Genomic DNA, 25,815 nt, shown 5'->3' on the forward strand with positions numbered 1-25,815 from the left:
CAGCTGGATATATTTGGTATTTGAGACTGTAGAGTAAGAGTGAGACTACAATGCTGTGCTGCAAACAAATAAGCTATAAGCATACTGAAAAGGGAGCAAGACGCATGTATGGAAATAGAAGTGTTCTTTCCTAAATGCCAAATGATCTAGGCTTTATGTGAACTCATCTTAAATGTAGCGCTGTCACGGTAAATTAATGGATATTATCAGTATTCTTGCTTTTGCAACAGAAAACGAGTGTTCTGATTTTAAATCCATCCTTCAGAAGTAACCTTGGAAATCTAGCTTCATGTAGAGACTGTAGGGGAAGTTCTACTTGCACCTTTTGGTACATCATAAGAATGTATAACATAATTGACATGTGAAACAGCTTTTTCTTTGAAAACAAAAACATTCAAGAGCTACACTTGCTTGATAATAGTCATAACTATGAAACTGTTATGCTTTTATAGTCATAACTAAAAATTAAATTTCATTCAAGTAACATTAAAATAAGTTAAAATAAATGTAAATGGCTTAAAGATAAAAAAATGTCCACAGAATTTTCTGAAGATTGTGTCCTCTCTGAATGGATTTGTCCTGAGGCTTAAACCATTAACAGGCTTTAACATTGCAACCCATATCCTAAGCACTGGCACTTAGTAACTTTGGGTGCAATATTTGTTCAGAGTGGTAAGCATAATTTTCAACATCAGTCATACTGTTGTGCTGTTAGAGGCCTCATTTGTTTTCTCATGCTTCTTTAGGTGGTAGTGTTTGACTACAACACAACATTCTAAATGGTGGTTGTGCTACGGTTAGAGCATCTCTAGAGGAGATGCTTTAATTGGCCTAGTATACTGTTTGGCTCTCTGTTTCAAATTAAAAGGAAGTATTGCGTCAGACATTCATGAATCCAGATATCTTCTGCTCATGACCTTGACCTCTTTTGTACTAATTCTGATACCAAAATGCTTTATATTTCATTTGGGATTCTTGGACTCATTTCCTCTTGTGTGCTTTCCTTCTCCACCCAGCTGCAAAAGCCCTATTATAAAGAAGCTGAAGCTTTTTTTAGTAAAATGACACAGTAAGCCTAAGCGAGTATTTGTTTCTTATTTGGCTAGTATTGTTTTCAAAGTGAAATACATCTTTGCAGGGCCTCATTTTAGAAAAAAATAGAAAAGCACAGTTCCAGCACCCTAATCAATAACTTCTGCCTGAGCGTGCTTCTCCTTACAATTATTGACATCATCTTGCATCTGAAATGTTCACCTGGAGTTATGCAGATACTAAATCTTATTGGTAGTCCAGTACTTCTGGTTCTGCAAAGATGTCATACAAATTTTTGCTCTTCCCTCTTTCCTGCCATCAAAACTTTGCATAGGTGAAGCCAGTACTCTTAGATTTAGAAGATAGTCTGTTCCTCAATGATTTTTGAATTTGAAGTCATTATGATGCGGATGACTTTTGATGACCTTGCTTAAACATGTAGGATGTATTTAGGGAATAAGTTTAAAGTGAAGAATTAATTTAATTGCCTGAGGACTTGATAATAATGGAGTGGGGAAGAATGGATGACCAGACTATCACAAAAAGAAAAGGTCTGGGAAATGTTGTGTCAACATTAGCTTTACAGTTTTCCATCATGTAAAGTAGAAAATAGAGACAGCTTTAAGTGGTACCCCAGAGAATCAGGCTGAAAAGCCTCATAGATAAAAGGCCTGCTAAAGGTAGGCAGTAAAACAAGCATAACTTTTCTAAATGCTCATTTCATGAAATAAGAATAACAAGAAGTGATATATCTGCGTTTTTTTAATAGAGTTGGAAGTGTAGAACAGTTGTTTTAAATTTAGCTGAATTGTTCATGTTGAATACTTATTAATGTTAGTTTATGCATTAAATATCTCTACTCCTGATGCAGTCACTACCTATGGAATAACAAAGTTTAAAAGTCGGAGTGATAACACATTTATGAGATACACTAGGGTAGAGAAAAACTGGCATAGCTAATTAATGTTTAGATATCTTATTACAAAATTTATTAAACTTACATTTATAATCAATAATCTAAATTAATATACCACCCAAACATGTTTTGATGCTGAGGTTTAAAAACAATTGGAGGCATGATCTGGTGAAAATATTGGTGAATTAACCTGGAATGAGAGTACACTGAATTGGTAAACCAGGCTTTAACAGCTGCTGCGCAGGTGCAGTGGCGTGTTTGCTTTCACAGCTCAATACCAAGTTTATTCAGAGTTGAGAAACTCCTTTGGAGCTGATGAGACAAGAAGGCACGTTTTCCTGATTTGCTCTATAAAATTAAGCCCAAAACACTGAGATCTACTAATTTTAATGTCTTGTAAAACAGCGTCATCAGAACTGATGCTTTTCTAAGATAGAAGTAAGAAAGGAAGAAATTATAAATAAAACCACATTTTGATAGTTGTCTCCCTGGTTACAAGGCCTATAATTGTATTTAATTGATACACTAATGTACATTTGCTTTATTTGCTAATCAAGCTTCCATTTCCACCTAGAAGAGTCTCAAAACAATTGCAAGTTAATTTATTTAGAACATGAGAAATGCAATTCATCATTCTCTAACATTAAAAAAAAAAAAAAACCCAGGAATTTTATGCTAAAGATATAGTTGTCTTAAACATGTCTTCAGAGGATCCTCCTGGTTTAAAAAAAAAGCTTTGTAGAATTGAAGGACAGTCTGATTCTCATTGTTGATGAAAATTTATCTTTTAAAGGTAAAGAACCTTGAAGATAAAGAACATTGAAGATAAAATAAATCAATACCCAACCAAACACAAACAAAACAACTACCAAAAAAACCCAAACACCAAAATTATTTGCTGGCTGGTTGATTAGGGCAGTAGTCTCTTAAAAATATGAAAACATTTTAGTCCATAAAATAGAACTTTTGAGCCATATTAAGACAAACAAAGTTAGTTTTTCATTCTTTTCAGATTTTAATAATTTTTAAGAACTATAAAATATATGCAGAGCAAGTATAAAATTCTCTGATGATGATAGTTTTGCTGTTATAATTCAGTAGTGGTGGTGAGTTTATTACAGGTAAGAAATTCAATCAGTTAAGTAAAACAAAGCAGTTCTCTTTCTCCTCCCTCAGTTTTCTCTGAGCAATACAGCCCCAGTCTTCCCTTGCAAGCCTACCAAATGAATGAGTTTTTTTTGGCATGATGATAAGGCACTAAGCATGTGGGTTATTGTAGTTCAGGAAGTTCCACGGCCATGGTGAACTGTCCCTCAACATGTAGCTGATGAATTCAGTCTTGAAAGACTAACTTATAGTCATGCTTATAGTAGATAGAGCCTTCTTATTCGCTGAAATAAAGCTAAGATGCACAAAAACAATTGCTGGGAAGTAGCACAATAACAATGAGACAGATGTTATTGATAGAAGTGTTTATGCCTTTTTTCATATTTTGAAAGGGATCCAGCATTGTTCTGAAAAAAATTCTTCCATTAGAAGGTATTTTAGTGCTGCTTTAACCGTTACAGGAAATGAGAGACTAGAGACCGCTTTTAGCTTTTAAAGTATTCAAAGTGAAAGAATATGGAAATAATGGTGCTCTAATACTTGCAAAAGTTGGAATAGGTAATAAGTCAAAGCCAACTTAGCCCTTAATGGTCCTTGCTTTTGTCCTTATATACTTGATCAATAAAGAAAGAGTGAACACTCTTGTCAGTAAGGCTGACTCCTGATACAAAAGAAATATTTTACTGCCTCAGGTCAGCGTACAAGCAGTGATTTTTAAGAGAAGCCAATGCATGTATTGTCAAAGGAGATTTTCAGTGGGAAACATGATGATAGCTGAAAATAATTACTCAAATTTTAAATTTGAGGCGAGACAGTGGTTGTATCAGGATAGAGTCGGAGAACATTACATGGGAAGCATTTACCTTCTATTGTGTAGGTCAGCACCAGGGGTAATCAAGGAGAATGTGTTAGGCAATTTGATTTTTGAACACCAGCTAAGTGTAAGATAACAGCAGACCAGTTTCTGCAACAAAACAAGCTGTGGAGGTTTGTAATCATTGACTTGGAGATTCACCTGAAGTGTGAAGGGATTGTAAAAAAGGTCATTAAACTGATGACAAATCTTTGTGAGATGCATTTAGAAATAGTGAAGGAAAATACTATTTGCAGAAAAGATAAAATTGAAAAGAATGGACTATTGGGTAATTAATGAGGGTAAATATAATCTATTTATTTATTTATTTACAGATTAAATGATATGTATCATTTACAAAAACAAGAACTAATTCCAAAAAAGAAAATGGTCATGCTTTGAAACTAGTCTGTATCTATGATGCTGACGTAGGGAGAGGTGCTTTTTCTGAAAGATGCTTCTATGAAGCGAATATCCATTATGCCAATGGTCTAGCTCTCTAGTAAGTTACAGGGAGGGTTGGCTTGTTAAAAAAACATTTAGTACATTAACTGTATGTGGTTTCTAAATGTTCAGAGGTAGAGAATTTGGGGATTCTATTATGTAAAGAATCACTTGATTGGAAACTGTTGTACTGGAGGCAAGCTTTGCAGTAGTGTGGGCTGGATGTAGCTTCTAACCAGAGAACTGCTTGCTGGCCTAACTCAACTCATTTGGTTCCTGTTCCAGTTATTAGTTAGGAATTGAGGAACATATTTGGCTTCTGAACTTTCCAAACTGGTTTAAGAACCATTGTTTAAAATAATCATTTGAATTGGTGCATGGAGAGTTCTGTGATGATACAATATTGGCTGTTTTCAGTATTTCCATTTACTTCTGCAGTTACTCAGTTTCTTCACAGTACTGCTCTCTGTCTGAATATTGTAAGTTATAACATTGTGATTTTGTGATAAGACTTGGGCATTTTGACAGATGTGGAGTTGGTTTTGTCAGTGATATAACCTACCATGCCCGAACTAGGTTTTAAACAGCATAAATATTATTGTTTGTAGCTATTGTGCACATTGCTGTGCTATACCTGCCCATTTTTCCAGATGCAGAACTGTGCAAACATTGAAGTTGCCTAGAAATAGAATAGAAACATGCAGTAAATGATCCTACCACAGAAAGCTTCATCTCCTGCTTTATTCCATTTTCCCCTGTGTATAATGCGTGCAAACAAAAGCCATTTAGTAACGTTGCAAGTTCAAACACTTAAAAGTTATAAAATGACAATTTATAGTGCAGTTATGAACTACTTCAGTATTTCTCAAGCTGCACCATGCCTGGACAATTCCTCTGGTCTGAAATCTGCCTTCTTTCCTCTGGTTCTCCACTGAAAGTGCAGGCTGAGGATTGGATGCATGGCCAGAGGCCCAGAAGACTCCTGGGCTCACATTCTTCTCTCCCCTGGAAAAAAGTGGTGGTAGGAAGCAGGCAGTGGCAGCTACTGGTGGAAGAGTTAATTTGTCCTTCAGTCCTCCACTTTTGGCCTAGGTTAATGTATCTCAAGTAAATGGGGCAGCTAAAAGCAAAGTGATCTGTTCTTCTGGCAGCAGTGTGCTACCTGCTCCTGAAGATCTGCAAGAAAATTGCCTCCAGTGCAAGACTGGTACCATTAGAACTTGCAGCTGATTGTCCTTGGTTAAGTATTTGAAAGCTATTAACAGATTAAGTGCTGTACATATTACGCTAACCATCATTTTGTTTCTACAGCCCACGGTTTTTTGGGCCAAGGCTTTTAGGATCCTGTGTCCATGCTTGTAGTTGCTCTTCTGTGAAGTAGCAGAACATCTGTTTTCCAGACTCTGCTCCTTGACCTGTTTGGTACGAGTGACCAGCATAGACCTTGAAACTCCCTCCAGATGAATGAAAATTTTGTTTTAGTTCTATTTCTTGGTTGCTTCTGTACCAGACAGGCCATGTCCAGTACTGCAGTGTGATTGTGGAAAGAATTGTGGCTTTGTGGATTTCTCCTTTTTTTGATAAAGAAGAGCTGAGTCTTCAGGGGAGCTTGATGTGCTTCTGTATGAATATGTCATACAATCAGGCATGGAATACTTAATGCATTTAAAGTGTTTTCATGTTTACTGGAAGTCAAATTGATTTCAAGCCAATTGTTGCTGAAGATTATTTTCTTCTTTGGTGAGTAGATCAATCATTAACAGCCAATGAGAGGGGGTTCGTTTGTTTTTCCCTGATGTGTAGAGAGCTTTCCAGGAACATGTGAAAAAGTGGATTGGATGTCTTTCAAGAAAATACATATATTGAAAACAGACTCTTTATATGTGATTGCCTTTCTTTGGGATAGCTAAAGTTTAAACTCTTTGCCTGTGTGTCATATTTCTAATGTACTTACCATCATATACTGAATGGTTGCTGGGTCAGGCTCAGCTACTGGAAGAATCTGTATTTCCTGCCAAGTAATTTTTCAACAGAAACTAGTGGATATCAGACAAGGTTTCACTATATAGGGAAGCTATTCTTAGGAAAAAGAGTATTGATTTGGTGTCAGGAGCTTGCTGAGGGTTTTTCGTTGTTTTGTTTTGGGGTTTGATTGAGTATTTTTGGGTGAGAAGGGAAAACAATGAATGCTCCGAGATGTTATCTGAGACATTCAGATCAAATTCAGGATAAAAAAGACTGAACTTGTCTGTCCATTCTCTTCATGCTCCTGTCCCCTTCCACAAAATAACCAACTTTTGAACATCTTTAGTTATTTCCAATACTGCAAAATGAGCTGTTAGCAATTATAGCAGCTGAGTATCTATGGTTTCAGGTTATAGGTATCTATATACTAGGCAGTATTTTTTTCCTCCTTACAGACGTCTGAGACCATCTAAGTAACAGGACAGAATCATCCTTGATATGATTGACAGTAAAAAACTGCACTAGAGTTACCTGAATACACTGTATTCTGTTTTGTGTTACGTTTTTACCTCGAGATTTCTATTTCTGTAACAGAATACCATCCAGTCTTTACCTTAGGTAGTAGGAAGCTGAAGCAGTTTACATGCTTGCAATTAATAACATGGTTTTAAGAAGTTTTCCTCACAAATTCTTTTTAAGTATCTTGCTTACATTTTTCAGAAAATACAACCCAAGTCCCAAATTCTAATTATTTTTTTCTATATATTAATGTTAATTTAAATATTTATTTATAGTAGGTTTACTTGCATTTTGTGAAACAGCTTTAAGGAGGCCTTTTCTGCTACTGCCAAACACGTCATTTTTTGTTATTGTTTGCATATATATACTATTGTGCAATTTACCATTAGCAAAATGCAAATGTGTGGTAGGTAAACTCAGGTCTGCCAGCGATAGAAAAAGTGCAGGATGTTTACGATAGATTGTTCTTCTTGAGCAGGGTGTTCCAGCTGGAATACAGAATAGGTTAAATGGATCATAGAGGCATGTATGTTTATGAGTGTCAGACCTAAACTAACAACAAAGTACTGCATATAAATGTTATTAAAGGGTTCAGCTTGACTACCCCCTTCTGATTGTGGCTTTTCTGGGGAAGAACTACATCTCTCAAAGAAAATACCTGTTTTATATTACAAAACACAAGTGTTTGATGTAGCTTACTCTGTGTAACACTTCATTGTAATGCCTGATGGGGGTGGGAAGGAAAAATCACAGTACACTAGAATAGACGGTTTTTGGCATGAGATCAGTCAGACCTTTATTAAAGATTACAAACAAGTTCCTCCTTTGAAAAATGGATACAACCTTTTTTAAAAATAAAAAAGGTTTATTTGCTTATGCAAGGAGTAACATCCTTTAAGGATGTAAGGAGTAACAGCCTTTAAATTCATCAAACGTGAAACATTCTAGAAAATTCTCTAGGCATAATCTATCTCAGAGAGTACTGCATTATTCTCAGGTTGATGTCAGGCACTGATAATGAAATGGAACATTTGCGCAAATGACATAGAGATATTTGTCCTGAAAAAACCTCTACTGACATTATTCTCGGCCCAGAAACTTTACTCTTTTAAGTATTTGCTGAGGGATAGGTGATGCCAAGTTTCCTTAGCTGTTTAGAGGGAGAAGAAAATAGGAGATAGCAGGGAAGTCATAGAACAAACATTGCATCTCAATACTATGAGTACTTACAACATCTTAGCTAAAGAATTCATCAAAATAAGCTGCTAGAAAAATACTGTGGGGCAGATAGTGCTGAATCCAGTACAAGATGGCATTTTGTCTTCATAGATCAAAGAGACTTCTGTGTCCAATGTAGGGTGAGAGGAAAAAAACCCAACAAAGCAATGGTTGGGGAATTAGTCTGCTGTTTAAAAAGGGATTATGCTAATTTGAAAGAATATGAATAGAAAAATTTTGTTTTCATTCAAAGGAAATCAACCTGTGTGTAAAACTGCTAGAAACTGGGAACATTTTGTTGTGACTTTTTTAAAAAAGCAAATAATCTTGAACACTGAGCGTTGCAGATTCTTTCAATGTCGCAATTACGTACAACTAAGAAATTTTTAGCAAAACATTGGGTGAAGTAGTTAAACCACCACTCTCGATGTCGACTTAGGTTTGAAATCTTGCAGCCTGAAGCCTTCTCCTTGAATGCTTCAGTTAATTTTGTTTCAAGCGCTGCTTTTTTTTATAGCTCTAGAATTGCTTTGCCTTGTTAGTCAGGATGCTTCACAAAAAGAAACTACAACTTTGCTGCCCCTGTGTTCTAGATGTCCTGTAACCTTTCGTTTGTAATACAAGTTGAGAGTCAGTGCTGTACAACATTTTAAAGTTAGCTTTAACAAATTTTAAACCAACTGTTAGTTCCTAGGAAATAGTGTGATACATCATCCTCTAGTTGGTTTAAATATACACATCATCGAGGTCTATCCTATCAAGCAATAATTTCATGGAAGAATGACTGAAAGGGTAAGCTTGCAAAGTGAGCAAAAATGGAAGTCCTCAAGGCTACAAGGTTTTAATGGAACCAAGGCTTATGTTTGAATGAAGGGCAAAAAGAAGGTAAGATTTTTTGCCCTTCTAAGCAGTGAACTTCTGCAGTGTTCTAACTGAACATTTTCATCCTCCTGAGAATGTGAATAATGTAAAATCTCCAGTAAGTAGTGATCTTCATCTTGGCATCTTTGCACAATGTAAGAAATGGTCTTTCTGAGTTTCCATGAATCACAAATCATAATTTATAATAGTAGTGGCTGTAATAAATTTTTCTCAAATATTTCATGTCATAATTCCCCTTTTGAAAATTAGATAAATGAGAGGGAGCATTTCTTTCTCAATGTTGAAATACATCCTTGCTTAATAGCTTTTGTTTTATGTTCGCATGCTTTAGTCCTTGACTGTTCCTAGATTTTCATCATTTAACAGAAATACATCATCTGTGAGCTTTTTAGAAGGATAGCTCATTATTTCTTTTAAGTCTTGCTAAGCAAGAAAGTCCAGTCTTAAATGTCAAATGCTATTCTGAATAATGGTTGAATGTTGTAAATATACTGGTTTCATGTCTTTTTATCCAGCAATAAAATTGGCAATTACATTCATAATCTTCCTCATGAAGTGCTCAACTGTTCTTGTTTTTTCCACATTATATCTGTATTTATCAACCAAAAGTTATTCTCTCCCATTAAGCAAAACTTTACTGCATTGTTATATGAAAACTGGTTTTATTGCTTCATAGTTTTTGGCATTGCTTCACTGGGAGATTAAGTATTTTGACTAGTAGAATTTTGAAGTCTGGGTATGTCTCAGTTTGTCCCAGCAGCCTTGGTTACAGGAGCACTTGGGTTGACAAGGAGCTGTTGAAACAAGTTTGTCATTTGGATTGTAAATATAATTTTTTGCCCCCCTTTTTTTTTTTCTTATTAAATAAGTTTACCAGAAGAGCATATCTGAAGATCTAATTGCATATCCAAAAGGTACTACAATATTTACAGTACTTGAAAAAAGCATTGAATATCTGACCTAATTCATAGGAAACAAATTCAGAAAAGCCCTAATTATTCTGTATATTTGATTTTCTGTATTTGTCACCTGCTTTCTAATGTGTATACAGTTTCTGAAATTTAGACACTGATTATATACATTTTCTTCAACAGGAATGCATCTTTTATTAGTAATTCTGTATTTATGTATGACTGAGTGTGCTGTTGCAGAACAAGGCTGTGGCAGTTGCTGTTGTAATACATCCCAAATTAATTTGGACTGGAGTTCTTTCTTGTGCAGCATTTTTCAGGCATTATTGTTAGAAAATGTAATTTGGCAGTGGACAGTTTCAAAAATAGTAAAATCACTTCAAGTTTTGTAGCTTTTCTGTCAGACAAGTATTTTGATATCACTGCCCCCAAAAGTAAAGTTTTAAAAGCATTTATAATTATGTGTTCAGTTGCATGAAGTTTGAATAAATGTAATGATGAATCTCTAGAAGTTTACAGAAGTCTGTGAATATTGCAGGGTCCACAAAAGCTTCTTGTTGTAGAAGCCTTATAAAATGCCTGCTTTTTGTTTCATAAATACTAAGCATTGAAACTTCTATCTGTGTGACTGAGTTCTGTGATAAGGAATCAAAGGATGTTTTTGATGATAAATTTTCCTCTTTATTCATAATTTGTAAAATAAACTTCTGAATAAAGCAAGAACTTTGTAATTGTACAACCACAGATTTATGCATGTAGTTGTTGTTACTTTTACAAAGTGTTCCTGTACCTTCTTCTTGAGTAAATAACATAGGTAAGCCCAGTCCAGTTTGTGCCATATGCCTGCTAAAGTCTTAGAAGCATTGTTATAGTGTGATGAGATAGCAGGATTGGTTTCCCTACAGAAGTTATTTTATTTCTTACCGTCTTTGTCTCCAAACACTTTATTTCCAAGCAGCTGAACAATTACAGCAGTGTCTTTGTGCCAGAAGCCAAGACCCACCCAGGCAGTCCCAAAACTGGTGTCCATACTTTGGCACTTAGAAAAGGTATACAGGTTGTATAAGTGAAGGCAGATACCCAGAGTTGGCAGTTTGTAAAACCTGTATTATCTATTTAATTTTTAATCCAAGATTAATATGCTAATTTGTTGTTCCAGTGCTGTGCAGTTTTTCATAAAGCTTTCCTTCTCCCTTTCCTTCTTGAGGATGTAAATTTTGATGTACTCCTAGTATACTTTTATCAAATGGAGGGCTAGGATGATAGGTGTTCAGCAAGTACAATAGGTTCACTGCTATGTAGTTTGTAATTTTCGTAAGATCAGAAAGGAGAACAAAAAAGGGGTAAATGTGTTAGTTTTGATATCTGAAGGGAAAACTATGTTTATGGTATATGCTAGTATAAACTTACCTTCTAAGCCTAAGCATGAGTCTCGAGTGGCCTAAACAAGAGACTGAAAAGCTAAGCAGGTGGAGGGTTAATTTCTTTACTTTCTTGTATAGAAGAGTATGTTGGTGCTCGGGTGTAGTAATGGAAATGGGACAAAGCAGAGGAAAATAATAGATATGGATACAGAAATGGTGGTATTTTCTTTATCTTTGAGTACATTAAAATTCATTTGCATTAAGTATTATTTGGCAAAGCTTATGAGCAAATTATAACCTGCAGTCATAATGCAGATGCTGAAGCTTGGCTTTTTTATCGTATGAAGAAGGAAAATATTAACAAGGCTGCACAGTTTGCTGAAGATTTGTTGACTTTTGCTGAATAAACCTACCCACAGAGCACATGGCCAGCAGGAGAATTACTGGAAGAAGCACGGAGCTAAGGGGGCAGCTAGAATACAAGAGCAGTAGAATTGTGACATCAGCTTGCTAATTATAAAACATACAGAGGTAATGGACAGAAATGGAGGAAGGATAAGGAAAATGAAATAAGTAGTTAGGCAGACTGTGGAGAGGTCAGGCTGATGTGTGGGATTTTCAGAAGGAGTCTTCAGACTTTGGAGAAATTGAAGAGAAAGGACCCGAGAATTACAAGAACATCAAGAAAATTTTGTGTGTCTGGAGTTTGTGTTAGAAAAGACTGAAAGGTACTTTTCCATTCATCCTCGTCTGTCTTCCTAGAATTAAGGTACCAGTTGGGTACCATGGCGATAAAGGCAAAGTGTAACATATGACAGGATCAGTTTCCTTTGGCATAAATCAAGCTAAACCCATATTAAATGTGGTGAACACCTGTAATAAGTGGGACATCTTAGAGCTGTTAGAGGAGGGCAAAAAATGGCACACTCAGCATCTTGTTCAGGGTTAGGTGATAGAAAAACATTGTGGTTAACGGCTGTTGAGAGCACTTGTGTAGAAGGGACTTCTGGGTGAATGGTCATCACTGGAGTCCCAGAGGTATTAACTAGGGATTCAGTCTGGCAAACTGACAAGATCTCTAAACTTGAGAAGCAGCAAAAGACTGGAAAGCACTTGTCTGATTTTCCTGCCTACAAAATCATAAAGAGGAATGTCAAGTGTACCAGGATAAATCAAAGGAAGGTGCTAACAAGGGTAAAAATGGTGGTACTGATAAGAGCACAGCAAGTAATCAGGTACTAAAATAGTAAAAACTAATATTTTTGGTAGGGTTTGGTCAGCGGGAAACAGCTGGATGCCTAGTCAACAGTGGGACAAGACAGGCCATTAAGATAAACAATCTGTGATTGTTGATGCAGTCTGTGAGATAAACAATCTGTGATTGTTGATGCAGTCTGTGAAGCAAGATTTTGTGCAAATGAAAAGTATTGTGGAGCAGTTGTGACTGGAGCACTAAAACTGGGAATGCTGTTGTTGGAAAAGATAGGTAAAAGGAAAAACAGTGCAGTTGCACTGTAAATTACTGATATAAAAGTCTGGGAAGAAGTGAGATGAAATACCATGGATAAAATGCTGCCTATGGATCAAGACTGTTTTGAAGGAGATGTTTTACTGGGGCCATCAGTGTTAAGTTTGAATATGGACAGGTCTATCTTCAGTGTTTATTGAGGGGAGAGATGAATAAAATAGTTGCTGAACAAACAAAAGTGGGATGCTGTTTTCAAGAAGGTTTGTTTTTTTTTTTATAAGTAATGAGTATCATGCTCTTTTCAGAAGATGGCTTTGGTTTGGTTTTTTGTTTGTCCCATTGGTTGGTTGTTTATTTCCACTCAATAAGCTTGGCTTAGGAAATATATAGTTACAGTTTTACATAGTAAGGGACATTTTTTTTTTGAGCAAGTAAGTAAACTATTCCATCCAGAATAAAGAAGGTGAGAATAGACAGAAGGATGGGAAGGTCTGCCATTTATATACCTCAAATGCAAAAAGTAGTTGGTGATTATATTTTAACAAAGGGATGGTACTTCAGACACGTTGGATGAACAACAAATTTAAAAAGCTGTATTATGAGCTGGTTGAGAAAACAAATAGCATTATGTTGTAACAAAAATGACATCTCTGGCAAGAAACCACAAGGATGTGATAGTATTTCCAGAGATTGAGTAGAGAGATAGGGTCTGGCTAAAAAGCAAAAGCTCTAACTCTTGTCAGCCATTGAAGAAAAGGACAGTTAAAAATGTGGAGATGATAAAGAGGTTTAAATTCAGGCAGGCTCAAAATCAAAACTGATAGTTATTATCAGGACTATAGTGATGTTACACATGTTGAACAGAGAAATGAAACAAGGATGTGCGATGGGAATGAATATATGGAAATGTCATCCAAGGTGGAAAAAATCATTTACAAACTTCATGCACTCAAGTCATGGATAACAATCTGAGTTTGATTAATAAAATTATTAGACTGAGGTTGATTAGTAAAGTGGTAAAAACTCTGTGATAATTTCAAATTAACACGGTATACAAATCCCAAGCACAGGCTACCAATTGTACTACTTAATCTTGTACAAGAGATTTGAGTACGAGGTGGGGAGAATGAATCGTAGTTCCTAGAGCTGTCTTCTCCCACTTTCATGTGGCAATAATGTAGTCGTCGTTCACGGTATAAAATTCCATCAAAACCATTGATGGTTTTGCTGTGTCCAGGGGGTATTAATGAATCTCTCAGTACTGTGTGTTTTGAAGAAGTCATTATCCATGGCAGCTCAAGCCTTGGGGAAAGTGTGTGTAAGGTGGTGGTGGTGTGATCTCTTAAGCTTAATGTTTTTAAATTTGTGTATGGAAGAACTCATGCAGAGTTGTGACTTTTAGTTGATTTCTGCTGTATTTCTGTTTTAAAACTTCCAAGATAGAAATTTGAGGCTTGAGTTAAACTAAGACACCAAAATCTTTCCAATATGTTGCAAATATTCTGTATTTACAGAGATTTTATTTTTACATGGCATTTATGTTGAAGATTATTAATGAAAAAGAGTGCTCGTTTGGCAATGTTTTCTTGTTCACTTTAATGATTTATTGTTTTGTGATTAAATATTAGCTGTATAGTAGCGCTAAGATTCTTTTTTTCTTGCTATTATACAACCCAAATTTTATTTCTTCCAGTGTAATTCAGAAACATAGAATTCAGCAATTTAAAGTAACTTATTTTCTGTACTTCGCTAGTAGGCAGAGTTATCAGCTTATTTTTTCAACATTTAGGAGAGTGCATAAACCATGGATTTTAATATTGCCTAAAGTTTATTAACATTTACTCTTTTTTAGGGAATGTGCAATATTCATATGTTCTACCTAAATTTGCAGGGGTTTTTGGAACTCAGAACAGAGTACAGTGTTTCGGGAAGGGGGAGAATTTTACTTGTTAATAGTCATATTCTCCTGCAACATGTCATTTTCATTAGGCTTTTCTGCTTAGGAGGTGTAGAAATGATGCTGCCACAAATTTTCCAATAAAATATGTTGCTTTTGAAAAACTTTTTTTATTGAAATACAGTTTTTCTTTTGGAACAATAGAAATATTTTTTTTTTTAAAGCTGAACCAGGAGCAAAATGTATTGATTGACTTAAAACATTTTCTGCCTTTCATCTCCCTGTTCTCCTCAAAAAAAAAAAAAATTCTGCAGGACATTTTTAGGATTTTCTGGCTTTGAGCGATTATTATTTTTGAATTTTCCAGCTGCAGTTTACTCCTTTGTCTGGTCTTGTAAAATGATTACACAAGGAATTGGAGAATTTTTCAGTTGAATTCTTGTTGCAACAGAATATAGGAAAATGTGCTTCTGCATAATATGAGAACATTTCAACAGAATTGAAATTGCAAAATACAATTTGTTATATGGTTCATAGTAAAGTAAAATCCGTAATTAAGTAATATTACCTTTAAGATTTTATTTGAATCTGCCTCCTTTTGGATTGCTTGGAACTGTGTAAAGGAATATGATTTTATTAGTCTGTCCCTTTACTTGCTATAAATTTTCTGGGATAGGTTTCTGGATAATCTATAGGAACCAGGCTCTGGAGATAATTTTATGAAAGAGAATAAGACTGAATATTTTAAATATTAGTATCAATTAGGAGGTTGAGCGTTGATTTAAAGACTGCATTATTGCTGTGTGTTGTGATATTTTTTTCCTTATTAAACGCAGCCACCTAATAAATCCCATTAACATCGCTAGCAGTTACAAGGTGCTTAACCGTTTAAGTCACATAACTGATTATTTCCATTATTGATACATGTTGGTTAGCCAACTGTTGGATTTAGAAAAAGAGAGAAAGAAGTGAGCTTGTCCAATTTTTTCTTTGGTTTGGGAGTCTTTGCATTAATTTTCCATGCTGAGAAAATTCTGAGAACCTGTCTAGCTCCTTCTGTCAATCTGTAACAGAGTTATATGTGAGACCTGGGTAGGTGAATCATGTAAAAGCAAATAATTTAATATTCCCTTATTTATATCTCTGAACTTAAATTTGCTAGCTTAGTGATGGCTGGCTTTTGAAGAGGGTTATCTCTAATCTTGAAATTTCAAAACAACTTTCTGACCGTAGCTACCTTTAATATTTTATCCTTCTTGCTATTGAATTTTGATGTAATAACTTCATTGTGGATTTCCAGAGAAAAAGTTACTGCTGAAGTTGCTGCACTTTTGCTATATGAAAGTTACCATTCTCTTTCAAAGAGCTTTAGAAGTAAACACTTCAACAATCCAAAGCTCCACCAAAAGAAAAACAAGGCACCTGAATTGAATTGTACTTCAGGTCACAATAATTCTATATTAGAGCTGTGTTTCCAAAAGCACGGTCCACTATAATGTGTTTCTTTCTCTTTTTAATAAGAATTTTCATGCCTAATGCACATTAATACTGCCTTGTGGAAAAGCTAGCTAAACGATTGAAATGCAGTAGGCAAGGTTCTGTTAATATTTGACACAGTCTTACGTTGCAAGTATTGTTTGGGGATTGTAAATTTGATTCTTTTTACTGTTACGTGCACTTTGAAATGTTAATATTTTCAAAGCTTTTTTATTATTATCTATAATAAAGTTTTAACATACATTTTTATTAGATTTTCTTACATTGGGTAATAAAACACTATAGTGTAAGCTTACTGGTGTTTAGTGTATCTTTAATGTAATTTCTCCAGTATTTCTCCAGATACTTAAAATCCTGAATGCTTTGAATTTTATTTTTTTCAGGTTCATTAAGTCTTAAGAAAATACTAAATCAGAATATACTTTGCATTTACCAGGCACTTGCAGATCAGTTTGAAGATGTGAATACGTCAGTATCTGAACGCATGAAGATTTTCTACTGCTGTCAGGTGCCTCCACATTGGGCCATACAGGTGTGAGGCAATTCCATTTCAAGCTTTACTTTAAAAGTCTGTGGTTCTTTTTATTTTTGATACTGCATGACTCCAAAGTTAAGAGAGTGTGATAAGATCTTGACTTTGAAACCCTGTAGAAGTAAAGACATAACCTAACAACACACAAGGGTTTCTGGCAAGAAATCAAGCTCCACAGTATTTTGCATTTGTTTATCTTTTTCTGTCATGCACAGAAGTAATTGCTTGTAGTTCAATTCTTTGTTTTGCTTTTTCATCCAATAAAAAATGGACGAAAACTTGCAAGCTTCCAACATCTCCCGCAAAAATATCTTGAAACTCTCTTTCTATTTATTACTGTTTAACTTATGCTACTATTATTTGCATCTTTCTGATCTTTGGGATGACCACGCACCTTGGGTTGTTTTTAGGAAGTGATCATGGTCAAAGTAACCAAAATAGGAGTCAAAAGTACACACAAGTACTCCTCAAGTGGAGAAAGTTTTTATTTTCAATACATTCCCCTTTTTACTAGTACTGACATGGTTTTGTTGGTTTTTTTCCAAAACTACACTGTTTATCTTGACAATAAGCTCTTTCTAAAACAGAAACCTACACATTACAGTCTTGTCTTGTGATGTTGTATTTAACAGTTTGCATTACATGCCTCCAAAGGTGTTCGTGTTGATTACTTTTAATGGTGTTTTTTTCCTTTTTGATTTCTAACCTCAATGCATGTTATTTTAACTAATCATATCTTCTCCTAGCATTCTCAAATTATTCCACACAGTCTTTCAACAGGTATTTAGTAAATTTCCCCCAGTCAGAGTAGCACTTTTCAATCCAAGCCTTTTTTCCAAGCCAAAGATAGAAATGCTAAAGTAGGCATTTTTAATCTTCCACTGGAAGATGACTGCAGTCTTCTAGTAATGAAGAGGTGTTGCCTATGTAAATTTTATCAAATATGACTCTGAGTAAATTTAATAAAACATGCATGAGGTTTAGTTCCTGATACTGGAAAATGTAGTGTTTTTTCCTAAGCGGTTAATATCAAGACAACAAATAATTTCTTCATTAAAGATTTTCAGAGTTCTTTCTGTATTTTTGTCAGAGAACTGAGCCAGTTCTTAATTTTTCTGACTACCAGTCTGTTCCTTGGATTTGTAGAGATACGGAACCTAAGCCAATGAGAGAGATCCATGACATCTGCAGAGAACTTCAGGGAATCCATTCAGGGTCACCAAAAACATTGCAGAGGTTCACTGTATAGGATCTCATAGCATAATTAGGTGTCCTTATACAGAATGCTCTTATTTGTTTGTGCAAACCAAACTGTATTTCTCACACATAGTAAATAAGTTATCCTTTCTTAAAAGATGAAACCTATATGGGATTTTAAAAAAGCAAACAAAAGACCAAAGACAACTTTTCAAAGTCATGAAAACATACCTTGTTTATTTTTAAATTAAAAAGATTACTCATTTATTTTCATAAGCAGACTGAAATAATAGTAGAATGTGAAATAACAAAGAGTCTGTCATATCTGTGATGAAAACTCAACTAGGAATTTAAATCTGAACTCAAATACAACATTGATTTGACTGAAAAGTAGCACCTTTTGGCAGCAGCTATGTGGGACAGTGATTTCTCACAAGTAGCTGACAAAGTCCTATTAGAGCCTTTCTCTCTTTATGTGCTTTTTCACAGGTACAGATTGCTATGGCACAGTATTTTTAGAAGAGGCTTTAATGCCCTCCTTCAGCCTCTGTTTCCCACACTCAGCATTGACAACCTCCTGCTGCAGCTGCTCTCCAGCACATGGGCCATGTGGCTCATTTAAGGGGTGGGAGTTCACCTCTGTCAGTTCCTCCTTGCTATGTCTGCTTCCATTCTTTGCATTACATCATAAAGTAGTTCAAAGTAATTAAGCTACTGACATGAACAAAAGTAAAATCAAAACACTTACTGTTCTACTGATGGCTTCTTTGGTCTTTTCTGAAGTATTTACATTGTTTGAGGCTTTCAGCTTGAAGTTTCAAGAGAATAACTCCATATTCTCTAGTACCTGATGATGTCAGAAATGCCTCTAACATCTTTTAAAAATGTAAGAAGTATTTACAGTATTTCTTGAGTTACCTGGAATTTCTTATCTTTCCAGCGTCAGCTTGCAAGCCTACTCTTTGAGCTGGGATGCATCAGCTCTGCCTTACAGGTATTTGAGGAGCTGGAAATGTGGAAAGATGCAGTAATCTGCTATGAAAGAGCAGGACAGCATGGAAAGGTAAGAAAGACATTCTTTTTACAGCTTGTCTTGCAATAGGGTCTGGGTGATGAAGGACTGTCTGGCTTTGGCTGTCAATTCAGAAAAGACTGTAACTTCTACGGGGGTATCATGAAGAAAGTCTGTTCAGAAAAAATGGGCACGTACGTGTCAGTCTGTCATAAACTGTGAATGGCAAAACCAAATAAAATATTTGGGGTAATGACCTCATGAAGTAGAAATTGGTAAATAAGAAATAAGAAACAAGAAGGCTGTGGTAGTGATTCTTGAAAATACTGAAGGAAAACTAAGTTAACTGGATGTGCAGCAAGGTGTAATGTGGGCATTTCAGGAAGGCTCTTCCTCTCTGTCTGGTGCAGTCACTCACACATAAGTTCTCCAACAGGAATTTAAACTATCAAGTATTGCTTTCAGAATTTAAATAGCTTTCAAAAATACTCATTTTCAGACAAAAATACAGTGGTGTTTTGGTTGGGGTTTTTTTCCCTTCCCTTTTCTTTCTGTCTGTTATACGGTAGCAGTAAATATACAAATGTGCCTTTATGATGCCATAAGCACAAATACTATGCTTAAACTAATGTAAGCTTATAGAATAGAGAGCTGTAAGTTCAATTAACTGAAAAAAAAGCAGGAATTCTTATACTCACATGGTTTTTGTAATTATCATGCACCAATGCCTGGACTTTGGTCATTATAAACTGACAAATATGTCTTGCTGGCAAATTTTGTGTCACATTATACATGCCGTGGGGTAGTATGCTAATATCCCAGTCTTTTTGGTACAGTGGAGAAGTAGAGGTCAATATTTTCCATTTCCTGGAAATGCATTCTGTCCTTATTACATTTACAAACTGCCCTTAGGGAGTTATGAAAATGGCGATTGGAGAATAGGACAGGATATCTTACACAGGAAACTGCTTAGAAATGCTTTCAGAATGAGGGTTTGTGCTGTGCTTTAAAAAATAGAAAATGCTAAGTAGTAAGTAACAGTAGTGCTGGAAAAAAAAGCTAGCTTCAGACCAAAAAAGTCAGAAAATTAGAAACCTGTAGCTGTACACCAAGGGGAGTGACTGTGCTCCTTACCAGAAAGCTTTCAGATCATGAACTGCTTGTATTTATCAAAAAATGTTTTTATGGTTTTAAACATGGTAGTTACTGGTTTAGAAGCGCATGAGAATCTACTAGAGTGATAAGTTGTTCAGTGGGTGTTCATGTCATTGAAGACCTTAGCATATCTGCGCAAAAGAACAAATTCTGTTAAATAAAACTCTGCATGTTTTTCACTCACAAATGCTTTTATATATGAAACCTGGATTTAAATACTGAAGAATCTAATAAAACAGCCAGATATCAGCAATATCAATATGTTTGATGAGTATATACACATCAAAGTATGTTCCTGCCTCCTACTTTTCAATTATGCACTGACAAAGAAACAGAGCATATAAATAAGGCTCCATGTTATGCACTTGGGAAATACACGATTCACTCAGTTACACCACAGCTGTGTAGCAGTGCAAGTTTTGCATAGTAAGTTGTCCTTGACATTTAGCAAACTTTTTTGTGGATCTTTTACTGGATAATGGCTCTATACTCACTTGTAAGAGTTCAGAAGCTTGTCTTTAAGTTGAGAAAATGGTTCCTAGAGGCAGAGTCAAGTAGTGCTGTACTGATGAGTGCATAAGCTCAATCAAGAACTTGATTGATTTCCACTACATATCCTAACAGGCAAAGAAGGCAGGTAAGGATTCCTATATGTACCTACAAAATTGAGAAAGAGGAGTAGATGGCTAGATCAAGGCCAAGTCTGTAGTGAGTAATGAACAAGCACCACCTTTTATTTAAAATAGAGCCCTCTTTACTGAGTGGGGGTACTTGGGAAGTGCTGCCTGTTTAGTTCCCATACCAACCATGGTAGTCCAGAAAGCAAAACAACAGCCTAAATCTTCACTTTCAGATCATCTGACTTTTGAACTGAGTATTGAACTCCATCCATTCTGGCACAGACCATTCTATGAAAAGCATTGTTGTTCTAGTTACATCCGTTTCAGTCAGCAAGAGTGATACAGTTTGGGATTGTTTTGGTTTGTTGGTGTTTTTTTTTTTTAATTTATTGTGTTTTGTTGTTTGCGGTTTTTTTTATTTTTAGATAAAAGTGATTGATAACTTTCTTATCAAAACTTATCTAATTTAGATACAATTTTTAGATATAAAGCATGCTCATTGATCACTATCTGTTTAATGGGTAATAATAAACCTCTAGTGGTTATATTTTATTTTATGTATATTGCATAACCTATGTGGAAACTGTCCTTGATGATATTTTTTGTTGTTAAGATTTGGGTGTTTTTAAAGGACCAGGGCTCTTACCAATTTGTGCCCTTCTTCTGTTTTATCTGTGCGCTGAAATATTTATGTTGGCAACGAAGTCTTGTAAGCTTAGACCAGAGAACATGATGAGTTTATGTTCTTAGATGTGAAATACAATTAGTGTATAGTTAGCTTTCTAGTCTAGTATATGATTAGTCCTAGGCACTGCCACAACTTGGGAATCTGAGCTTGAGAGTGCCCTACAGAGGAAGAGCCAAAGAAGCAGCATGCAGTGCACTTTTCACCTCATAGCTGCTGTTTACACAGCAGCATTTCAATCTTTTTTCTTTATCTAAAGGGGGAAAATTACCTTTTGGTGCCTCATGTGGTTCCTGCACACATTAAAGCACCCCGTTCTCTCTGATCTAGAAAAAATTATCTTAAAGATCTATTATTAATCTGTCATAGCAGCTCATGGAGGCAGAGAAAGGGAAGTAAACTGCCTGTTAACCAAACCCTCTGCAAGTGCAGTTTGTCTTGTTAGGTGAGGTTTTTTAGTGCTTTGACAAGGTTAATTCTAAATTTTAAGTAATGTTTTCTTTGGCTTTCTTTGGAGAACTGTTCCACAGGCATTAAAAACACTTGCCATTAAGTAATTTTCCTAATATTCAGCCAATCATTTTTTTCTTAATGGGATTCTACTTTTGCTAGCTTAAGATCCGTTTAGAAATCTAGACAGTGCATCCCTTCTGCACATTTGTGCACTTCAGATGTTTGTACGCTTTGTGACTTTATTTTAAAAAATAAAGTAAGAAAGTGTTAAAAAAAATGCATTAAATATTTCAGAACCAAGTAGAACAGAGTAGTTTTTCTAAAGATGATTTACCAACAGGATCAATTAATTTTATTGATTGGAAAAAGAAGAGTAAGAGACTGCTTGTAGAGATCGTTTGAAGGGCAAAGAAAACATTTCTTGTAGAAACAAGAAAAGCAGTAATAATTTAAATGCAGATATGAACTCAGCTTTCCTTTTAGATAAACTAGCTATGATAGAAGACCGACTAGTATTACACTATCAAACTCAAATTCTGTGGCAGGCTGTGTTGGATCTTTCTTGGTTCAGAGGGTTCAAGCAGACCTTTTCCAATAGAAAAATGATACTGAACTGAATTCTGGATGTTGCATTTTTGCAGAAGGGAACTGAGTTAGAGAGTTTGGTCTGAACAACAGATCATCTGTGTAGTGTATTTATATTTTCAAAAAGCCACAGAAAGCAGACTATCTCTTGTTTAAAAGAGAAACAATAATTTTATTGCTAGAGCTAGGCAGTGCCCCAAGATAAAAAGCTTTTGGAAGTTGGTTACAGCCCATGATAGATGTCTGGAAGATGCAGTTTGTATCTTCTTTTCCATAACACGGTATATCTTCCAGATATATTTTATTTCAAACATTTAGATAAAAGTTCTGCATCTTATGTAAAAGAGTAGCATTTCCAAAACCAATAGCATGAAAGCGGATGTGTCTTCAGACATAGTAGAATGGAGATCATTGTTTTCAGAAAAGAGCGATTAAAGGAATGACAGTTGTTGCAAGAATACTTACTAAGATATATAAAACCCACAGATAATAAACTATTAGGATTGCTCATATGTTAATGGTGCTGATTCTGCATTGCTATGAAGTAGGTGTAAGTTTGATGTCCAGGACTGATACTTGCCTTTGGGACAGAATACACACCTAAGATATAAAATGAGGAGCAAGCTGCTTCTTGTTTTAATGGGTATATTTACCTTAGTGTGTTAAAGGAAAAGCCATGTCAATGTTGAAATGGGCTATTTTAAAAACCAGTTTAGAACCAGATTCTCTCTAAACTTTCTTTGCTGTGTTTCATGAAGATACAGTTTGCTTACTGACCCTACCACTTAGGCTTCAGCTGATGATTGCAAGGTGCTAAAGTGATATTCATTCAGGTAAGTGATTAACTGAAAATAAATTGTCCCATTATGTGTTGATTTCTCTTTGTTCTTTAACAGGCAGAAGAAATACTCAGGCGGGAGTTAGAGAAAAAGGAAACTCCAGGGTTGTATTGTTTGCTTGGTGATGTACTTAAAGATCATCAGTATTATGACAAGGCCTGGGAGCTCTCCAGGCACCGCAGTGCCCGCGCCCAGCGCTCCAAAGGCCTCCTCCACCTCCGCAACAGGGAATTCAGAGAATGCGTGGAGTGCTTTGAACGTTCAGTGCAGATCAACCCTATGCAGGTTAGGAAATGATACACATATGGCTTTGGTTTAGTTGGTGTGTTCAGTTGTGGATGAGGACACACTTTTAAAAAGGCAATTCTGTGCACAAATGTCAAGGTAACAGCTTATTACTATTCTGAGCAAACTTTTCACCATCTACTTTGAAGCCTGGCTAAAACTGGTAACATAATGAAATTAAGACATCCTTTTGCTTTCACGTCCTTGCATACAGCCAGCTCTTTACCTGTACAGCTCTTCTATTTCAAAAAGATCAAGCCATTGAAAATTAATAATTATCATCAAATAAATCATGCACAAGTGTTAAGCAAAGGAGGTAGAAGAATGCTGTACAGATTTTAATGAAGTTATCCTCTTGCCTTGTCTGTTCACTTTGACTTACAAACTCTGATCTCTGTTTTTTACAGAAATCTTCTTCAGGTGTTCTGATCTGTTGTGCTCTGGAATCACTGAGAAACACTGTATTACACTTGTGATGACAGTAGCTTTTATTACATTAATGTATCAAAACTGAAACCACAGTCAAAATTGAGTTCTCTTGATTAAACTGGTAATTTTGACAGATCCTTTGCAAGCTGTTCTGCAGACAGTTTTTGCAATCTCTTCCAGTTTATTAGCCAGTATGTCCCATCCCAGGGAGATGCACCCTGTAAAAGGTCTTGAGAATTTAAAACAGTTTTGTGGTTGTTTATGTATATAAATTGTGCTCCTCATAGTCATTTCCAGTTCCATGCAAGATTAGGATATTCCTCCTTCTTGCCCTCAAAAGAGCACTTCCAGAGGAAGGACTTCAGCTCTAAAAAAAATTTCAAGTCTTCCAGCATTTCAGATTGTCTATCATGAAGCTTCTTCGTTGCATTTCGATGAGGTATTTTATTCCAGTGTATCAGAGTCCTGTTCTTATTTAAGTAAACTCCAGGTAACTTATAAACACTGTTAGAATGGAAAGCAAAAATGAACAAAAATGCTTCCCTTGTTTTTCAGGTCTCTCAGGAAATGCCAGGAAAATATATATCTCTTAGATTAGAACCATACTAAAAGCAGGAGGACTCTGGTATAATAAAGGGCTGCAAGAGTTTGCCTACAGGGCTCAAGATGTAGAAATATGCTACTGAGATGTTTTTTTTTTTTTTAAGTCCTATCAAAGAAAGCTTAAAATCAAAGTCAATGCAAGAAAAATAAGCCAGTCCATATAGGAAAGTGAACATTTCTTCTTCTTGGTGCTCAGAAAGCTCTGTTTAGAATTCAGATGAATTCTTTCAAATAGATTAAGCAAATGGGCAGTGTGGATTGACATAACAATGTCTTCTAAAATCTGTCTGTATTAGAATCATAGAATAGGTTGGGTTGGAAAGGACCTTATGATCATCGAGTTCCACCCCCCTGCCGTGGGCAGGGACATCTCACACTAAACCATGTCACCCAAGGCTCTGTCCAACCTGGCCTTGAACACCGCCACGGATACAGCATTCACAACTTCCTTGGGCAACCCATGCCAGTGCCCTTACAGTAAAGAACTTCCTCCTTATGTCCAACTTCCCCTGTTTAAGTTTGTACCCGTTACCTTTTGCTCGACCCAGGTGTAGGACCTTGCACTTGTCATGGTTAAACTCCATAAGGTTGGCATCAGCCCACCTCACAAGCGTGTCAGGGTCCCTCTGGATGGCATCCCTTCCCTCCAGCGTATCAACCGGACCACACAGCTTGGTGTCATCGGCAAACTTGCTGAGGGCGCACTCAATCCCACTGTCCATGTCAGCGATGAAGATGTTAAACAAGACCGGTCCCAACACCAGTCCCTGAGGGACACCACTTGTCACTGGTTTCCACCTGGACATTTAGCCATTGACCACAACTCTCTGTGTGTGGCCATCCAGCCAGTTCTTTATCCACCGAGTGGTCCATCTATCAAATCGATGTTTGGGTTTTTTGGCACTTTCACTGTGAGCATCTTGTGAGGCTGGACTGAGACAATTCCAGTGATCAGAAGGCTCCTGCAGTCAGTTCTCCAGTGGTGAAAGTCTGCATAACAATTTATGGCTTATTAAATTATAGGTTTGTTCATTCATGTGCTGGACAGTGTATAGTTTTCTAAATCTGGTCACTTTAAATTTTCCACAAAACAGTGTTGATAGCACCTATTTTGTGTCCACACTGTTCTCCACTATGTCACAGTCTGCAAGAAAAGCATAATTGTCTTTCATACTAGACCATTTATCTCATACTCAGGCTAATTTTCTTGGCTGTGAAGGAAGGCAAGTGATGTTTTCTCCAATGTGGGACAAGAGTCACACTTAAGAAGTAGCTTGCCATCAACTACATCTGGAATTTAAAGTTTTGGACACTGCAATAAGAGCCATATTCTCAACAATTCTTATC

At 35.9% G+C, this 25,815-nt stretch overlaps 1 protein-coding gene across 2 annotated transcripts in view; it reads left to right on the forward strand.

The window, feature by feature from the left end:
- TTC27 (tetratricopeptide repeat domain 27) overlaps nucleotides 1-25,815 on the forward strand; it is a 117,266-nt gene that overhangs the window by 68,249 nt on the left and 23,202 nt on the right. For both annotated transcript variants that reach the window (XM_065679914.1, XM_065679915.1), the window contains exons 11-13: nucleotides 16,510-16,605; nucleotides 18,743-18,865; nucleotides 23,209-23,436. In XM_065679914.1, the coding sequence (XP_065535986.1) occupies nucleotides 16,510-16,605; nucleotides 18,743-18,865; nucleotides 23,209-23,436 (447 nt within the window). The remainder of the gene's footprint in view (nucleotides 1-16,509; nucleotides 16,606-18,742; nucleotides 18,866-23,208; nucleotides 23,437-25,815) is intronic.

Source organism: Lathamus discolor, chromosome 5, assembly GCF_037157495.1.
Source record: "Lathamus discolor isolate bLatDis1 chromosome 5, bLatDis1.hap1, whole genome shotgun sequence".
Taxonomy (NCBI): domain Eukaryota; kingdom Metazoa; phylum Chordata; class Aves; order Psittaciformes; family Psittacidae; genus Lathamus; species Lathamus discolor.